The sequence below is a fragment of the Hippocampus comes genome, unplaced genomic scaffold (genome assembly GCF_001891065.2).
Source record: "Hippocampus comes isolate QL1 unplaced genomic scaffold, H_comes_QL1_v1.1 scaffold114, whole genome shotgun sequence".
Lineage (NCBI taxonomy): Eukaryota > Metazoa > Chordata > Actinopteri > Syngnathiformes > Syngnathidae > Hippocampus > Hippocampus comes.
Window position 1 is genome coordinate 645,105 of NW_017806197.1, and position 7,439 is coordinate 652,543.

General features: G+C 47.1%; 1 protein-coding gene across 1 annotated transcript in view; it reads left to right on the top strand.

The window, feature by feature from the left end:
• Positions 1-1,593: 1,593 nt before the first annotated feature.
• nyap2b (neuronal tyrosine-phosphorylated phosphoinositide-3-kinase adaptor 2b) overlaps positions 1,594-7,439 on the top strand; it is a 20,811-nt gene continuing 14,965 nt past the window's right edge. The window contains exons 1-2 of the mRNA XM_019855908.1: positions 1,594-2,546; positions 4,731-4,925. Coding sequence (XP_019711467.1) covers positions 4,747-4,925 — 179 coding nt within the window. The 5' untranslated portion in view covers positions 1,594-2,546; positions 4,731-4,746. The remainder of the gene's footprint in view (positions 2,547-4,730; positions 4,926-7,439) is intronic.

Genomic DNA, 7,439 nt, shown 5'->3' on the forward strand with positions numbered 1-7,439 from the left:
ATCTACAGCTTAAAATTTTACTTAATTGTTTAATTTCACACTTGGTGGTTGGGCCGGAGACCAAATAATTTGCATACAAAAAAAAGTACATTTTCCATAAGTCCCAATATAATGAATGCTTTGTTTTGTCTCTTGGCATTTAAAGCAAGACATTCTTCCACACGGATCCTTTATCTATCAATAACATTCAGCTTTGAATACAGTTAACCATCCATTTACTAATGTATTCAAGTGCCTTTCAAGCATGTATTGAGTGTGTAAATTAAAAACTAACATTCATTGACTCCCACTTCACACTCCTCCCTGTCCCCGAGGGAGTGTCCTCGACTGTTCACAAAACAAAGTGCTGTTGTGCACCTAGGTGGAACAATTTGTTTAACCCCGTTCACCCCTTGGGATTCCCTCACAGTCTGTATTCACTGAACTCCTGAGGGCTCTAAGTAGGATCCTTTGCACACATGGGCCGCGCACAGAGGTCAGTCTGCATTCTTTGTGCATGTGTGCTGATTTGGTCTGTGCAGAGCCGCTTGCTTTGTGTCTGGCTAATCGACCACGTTGCTTACAAAAGGCAGGGAAAAAAGGTGGTGTCTACTTCTTTTTTGTCAGAGCGTTTTACGGCACTCGGATCATAGCAATTGGCTATTTATGGCATGCGGCATGTCGTCAAGAGACAAGCGTTTGAACTACCGACAACAGTGATGGTCTAATTTGGGAATTTTGCAATCCTGAAATGCCCCAGAACTGGAACGTTAGTTCAAACATGTTGGTTTTTGCATGTCTAGACATTTCTCACATATAATCTCACTGGTTTTTGGGCAAACCTTTCCTCTGCGGCACCTTCAGCCAGATAGTAGGAAAGTGAAGAGGCTGGGTTAAGAGAAATGGAGGGAAGGGTTGATGAAAACAACAGATCTCTGCCTAATCCTTTTGTGTCCACTGTGTTAATCCGTCCGAGCAAAGCCCACCCCACCTCAGACTGTTTACCCCCCTCCCTCCCGCTTGTGCACCATGTATAGCAGACATTCCCACCACATAAACAATCAAATATGTTGTACTCAAACCCCCCAAAACAGGTCCCCCTCGACACACTGCTGCTGTAGCCTCTAGACAGTTCAGGTTCAACTCTTTGCCTGCTTTAATCCTGTTCACATCCTCGGCCGGCGGGAACGAGACTCTCATTTGCATGCCTGACTTTGTTTGCATATGTAAAACATATTTTCGGGTTGCGCCAGAGTGCCATGCTGCAAAAAAACTAATGTCTACCTTGCGTATCTTTTGTTTGGGTTCTGTTTTTGGTTGCTGTGAATGTAACAAATGCACTTGAGAGGCACACGGTACATCCGCGGCAAAGTATTTTTGTGTCTCGGTCTTGTTTATGAGCTGTAAAGGAGAGGGGGTGGGATGCGGGGGGGGGGGGGACGACGGATGGGGGTGAGGGAATCGGAGGGATGAGCGGTGGTTGCCAGGGGAAGAGGAGGTTGAGTCTAATGAGGTCACGCCCTGGCAACCCAGTTGGCTCCTCCTACCCTGCTCCCCATCTCTCCACTCAGGAGAGGAGGAATGCCCCCCCCCCACACCCCCCACAACCACCCCCCCCCTGCCAGATAGCGCTCTCCTTGGTGCTGAAGGCAGAAAAACACATTTGAGCTCCAGTTACAGTACAGACAAAATGAACACGGCACTCAAGAGCGGAAACATAAAACCAGGGAAAGAGGCACGCGTGTGAGTGCGCATAAACGTGCAGCTGAAGGCACTCAGTGAGGTGAAATGGTGTGAAGAAGCGGGAAACGGGAGGAGAGGTTGAGATTGATGACGTCGTAACGGAAGGTGGCTACAGTAAGCCGTGGGCGTGTTCTTGTTTTGATCTATCACTGGGAAGCACGGTGTCATCTGTTCCGGCACGGATTTGAGAGTTCAGACCTGCGAGGACCAGCTGGAACGGTGGAGCACGGACGGGACTCTCGCACCCCTCGTCTCTCTGGATGAGGATTCCTCTCACCATGTGTGACACTGCGGAAGATGTTGTGCACATGCGCGTCAGACCAAAGGAATAGATTTTAAATCCAAATTTTAAAGACTGTTGAGTGTCCAGGCTGGAAGCGCGAGCAACATCGGAGGTGAGAGCGTGTGTCTGTGTCATGCTCGCAGCAGCGGCGGCGGCGTTGGAGTTGGCGGGTGCGGTCTGCAGCTCCACTGCATCTCGCCTCCTGCTCTAGCATGTGCTGATGTGCGGAGTGGTAAAACTGGCACCTGGCTCGAGGTTTGGCACCATCGGAAAAGGAGGGCGCAGATCTCCCCATTTTCATCTCGGGGGAGGGAGCGTTGGGCCTTGCACCCAATGGCTCAGTTCCTCTTGAGCAGCAGCCTCATCCCGGCTCGCAGGGACTCCATCTAGCGAGCAGACCAATTGGACCGTACAATGGATGGATTTCTCTGTGGATTTAAGGGCAATAGTGCACCGGTGCCGCAGCAAAGGTCAAAGTGTGTCCTGGTGGATGTGCCAGGTGAAGACAGAAGATACAAACCAGCAGGGACACAGGGCCACTGTAAGTATACCCGCAACATTAAAATGCATCTCAAAGTTTGCATTTCCCTCCTTTTCACGAAATGCAAAATGGCACAGAGACGTCGGGCTGCCAGGTGCATGCGCCTCCACCGCGCACGCACAGCAGCATGCACGCGAGCATCCACTCATCCTGTCAGCCGGCTGTTGGCCTTGCAATCTTTTTGGCATTGTGTCTGCAAAATATCCACGCTGGCCTTCTCCTGTCACATGGTTGCCTGGAAACAGAAACTGTGTGCCAGTTTCATTTACATCTGCACCCAAAGTGCACATCTGTGTTCCAACTGTTGCAGCCAATGTCAACTGGGGCAGCCATGGGAAGGAGGAGGACCAGTATGGGAAAAAAAAAAAGAGCGAAAGAGAGAGATAGCGACCATATATCAAGTGAAGGAGACAGAGCAGAGTGGGCGGTGGGTGCGAGGGGGTGGACTTTGGTTGCACTGAGGTAAATGGGTGGCTGAATTGACAGGTTTTATGGAGATGAGCAAATAAGAATCGCATTTTACATTGATGAGTTATGGGAGGACAATCCAACGTGAAAGGTTTGGCTGATGAAAACAGCGTGATAAACACGCCGAGTCCAGCGCAAAGTGCTGCTGCAGGCTTACGGGGATTAGGCAGACAGGCTTAATTCAGCTCAAACACTGTTTGAACCGTGCCTTTCCTAGCACCGTGTCCTTCACATGTTGAACCGGTGCACTTCTGTCCTTTGAAAGCGAGTCGCATTCCTATTTGTGACATTTTCGATATCTCGGCGTGCCTGCTCGTCAGCGATAAGACATAGGGAGGGGTGAAAAAAATAAAAAATACCTCAATATCTTTTGCGCTTTGGTGACCTGGTTTGCACTATGAGATGCCGGCTGCCTCCCTGCCACTCGAGACTATGTGCCAAAATTAAAATAAATAAAAAATGTGGAAACGTGTAGCAGCAAGCAGATATACCCGTCAACCTCATGGCCACGCTGGATTTATTCGTAGACAGACAGAGGGTAGACGGATGCTGAGGTTGGGCAGACAATGGTCGGCCTCCCAATTGGCCCTGCAATCTCCATCTGGCTGCCCTCCAAGTACCCCCCACATACCCACACACACACACACACACACGCACACACACCAGCAAACATCCATACAGTTATCACTGACCCCCTCCCCCTCCGCCTCCCCCCGTGCAAATTCAGTGGTTGTCTCACACGTAAACAAACATGAGTCTTCGGCTCATCTGCAAACAGTGACCCACATAATAAAAGCATGAGCTGTCTTCCTCGCTGCCGACCATTCCGAATTCACATTTTAGGAACACACCCTGGTTCACGCACAATCTGAACTCCCGGCGTCCTCATTAGCCGCTGCGTGCCTCATCTTGGATGCCAAGTGGCTGCAAACAATTGAGAAAGAAACTGAGAAGGAGCAAACGAGAGGCAATGGTGTTTGTGCCGGGTTGTTTTTTTTACACACACACACACACACACACACACACACACACACACACACACACACACACACACACACACACACACACACACTGCCACGGTATGTCGCAAAGCATGTCACTGATGCTGTCAGTGAGAGTCTTTTATAGCTAGAAACAACTCCAGCGCGGACTATTTTTAGATCATCAAAAAGAAGACGATTGTGCACACATGCAAAACCACGCACTGCAGTCGAGTAAAAATTAATCTGTGCGACTGCTCCCGAGAGTATTACATTTTCTCATCGGAGCCCACGACACATTTCCTTACAGACGAGAGCTCCTTTTTTTTTTTTTTTTTTTAGTTCCGATCACAGCTATAACTTGATCAGAGCGAGAGAGTTCAGCCAGAAAACGTGCAAAGCCACACTTCGAAAAGCAACAGACGAATTGGATAGCCTCTTGCAAACGTCAACATTGCTTACCTTTTGACTGTTTGCATCTTGCTGCAATTATTTGTGTCGACTGCATGTCTAAACATGTCACATGACCTTGGAGGATGTCGCGATTCTCCAAGGAAACGGACATGATGCAAAGCCCATCAGCAAGCTCGAACCTTCCACGGCAAAGTGTAAGAAAAACTATAAATAGCTCAGCTATCTTTGGTTGATTTCGCACTGAGGATGACCTTGAAAAATGAAGGTTGAAAGAAAAAAAAAAAATCACACTCTATTGAGGCCACTTGTTTTGTGTTTCCAGTGGAATCATTTGAAGAATGATGAGCTCCAAGGAGGAAGAAACTATCCGCTTCTTCCAGTATGTCGAGGAGAACGGATTGAAAGCCTACAACGGGCTGCTGGCTCAGAACCTGGACCACGCCAGGAATGAGAAGAATAGGATATACCTGCAGGAGAAAAACGACAAGAAGAGAAAACAGGAGGAAGCCATAAGGAGGTAGGAAGATTTTTGGACAGGCGCTCTGAAAAAAGAAAAAAAAAAAGGGGGGACAACGGCAGATTAGATCGCAACATTACAAGCATTGCACACACGTGTTGGGGTTTTAGGGTGATTTTATGAACGGGATATTAATCATTGTCCTGCTTGTCAAGAGGTAAAGTGTTACTGGGTTCACAGCAGGAGAGAGGTTGTAAGAAGTGGGCCAAGTGGCCGCAGGGTCCCTGTGGCGCAGGCACTTTGCCACATTTGGAGGATTGCAAGTACAGACTATGCCCACCCGTGATCTATGGAGGATAATTAGTTTTTCACTTTTAGATTTATTTAGGACTTGGATTGAGGTCAGCACTGCTCCATTTTTTGGGGGAGAACTTTTCAAATCAGGAAAGGAAGCGTGTGCCATCACGTGAAATGTTTTAAGATGCAATCAGATGAGACTTGTCATTTGGGGAGGTCAAACAGAATTGGGAGAAGGGGGTTGTCTGGAACTTGCGTAGTCTTTACTATAGATGCACACCGGCCCAAAAACCAGGTCTAAAAGAGGCAACCTGGGCGGCACATGCAAACAGCGTGTTCATGTTGTGGGGTGGGGAACACAAAGTCATTGAGGAAGATTACGGAACAAATCGTGCAGAAGGCTGAGGAAAGAGTCGGCGCATGTGGTGACACTAAAGATTTGCACGCTATGCCTCCAGGCGTACCTGACACAGGTTCCCAAAGTTTTTTTTTCATCGACAGTGGATTCTGCGCCTTTGTACAAATGCTGGTGGATCCCGATTTTCGAATCAGCGCACGGCTCACTGCTCGTGTTCCGGTTCCCGCCAAGCTCAATCGAAACCTCTCGCCTGCTCAGACCACTACTAACATGCAGGGTAGACAGCTGGTCTAATGTGACCTATTTCATTCATAAATATATGAGAACAGTGGGCATCAAATCCCTCTCAATCACTGTATTATAGTTTGAAGTGATCCCTTGATTTACAGCACCACATTAGTTATAGGCTGGTCAGAATCAGGATCTTTATCGGCCCTTGAAGGTAAGTTAATGTTGCAGCAGGGACACATAGAAGACAGGGCCTCAGTTAAATAAAAGTAAATAAAAATAAAATGACACATCGTACTTGTACACATGATTGCAAACACGTGTTCATGCGGCATCGAGGTCACTGGCCAATTTAAAAAGTAAATTCAAGGCTGATGCCACAGGGCCCAAGTCAACAGGGCAATGTGTCCGGTACAAAGGCCACTGGGACCAAACATCATCAATTCTATTTTCTTTGAGTTCAAATTCAAGAAGTTAAGCGCCATCCAGGCTGTGATCTCATTCAGACAGGCCCAAAGTGACCTTAAAGAGAAAGGGTCCTTTTTGCAACACGGGACATAGAGCTGACTGTAAGCAGTGAAAGGAAATGTCATGCTTTTCTTAAGATGGAACCCAGGGCCAGAAAATACACTGAATAGAGCAGGGGCCCCAAAACTGAACCATGTGGCACACCATATTGGGGCAGAGTGGAACTCGGAGCAACCAAGGCTAACATAAAAACTCCTGCTTACCAAATAGGATCTAAACCACTCTAGAGGGTTGTGACTAATGACATTCTGGTGCAAACGAGACAAGAGAGCGTTCTGTGGTTCTTCTGTGGTCAACTGATACTGTCATTCCACTGCAATGAATCCAATGTGACTTGATGGTGGCTGGATTAGATAATGATTAAAAAAATCTCCAAGCGATTAAGTCAAAGCAGTCGTATTCCAAGACATGACTGTATTTTTAAAAAAATATGCAAGGCTTTGGCAACATCTTTAGCCTCTATTAAGAGACCGTGAGACCAAAGAAACTGTGAATGGGAGTTTTTCGGGAAATAACTGGGAATAGTTTCACAGTACACTAATTCATGCCACTGAAAATGGTACCATGCTTGACTTGTTGTCCAATAATGAGTACCGGTAATAGAAATAAGAATGTGTCTCCGCAACTAACATTGTTGCTACTGTATTTTGTTTGTATAGTCACATTTCAAATGCATTTAGCGTTTTACTCATGCCACTGAAAGGACGGGATGTTAATTTGGTGACAGGACAAGATGATGCCTACAGAGAGAACAGTTTAGCGTCCTTTTACCCTTGCACTGTCTTTCAACTGTTGCCCAATGCTGAAATATTCATACATAGTCACGCGAGGAAGAGTCTCAAAAAAATGGATTTTTCATGAGGCATATATGTAGGTCGATTAAAGGACCCCCACGCATCCACCCTGCAAATCCCCCTGTTTTATTTTTTTGGGGGACTGAGAATGAATGAGAGAGCGAGGACTCCAGTGAACACGCTCACATTCACACATGCAAATAGGGCTGCTTCTGAGTGCACGCGTGTGAGCAAAATAGATACATTATCAGCGTGAGAGAAAAGATAGGCAGAGTGTAGGAGGAAAAAAAAACCTTCCAAGAGTAAGGAGGAGGGAGCGTGTGTGTGTGTGTGTGTGTGTGTGTGTGTGTGTGTGTGTGTGTGGGGGGG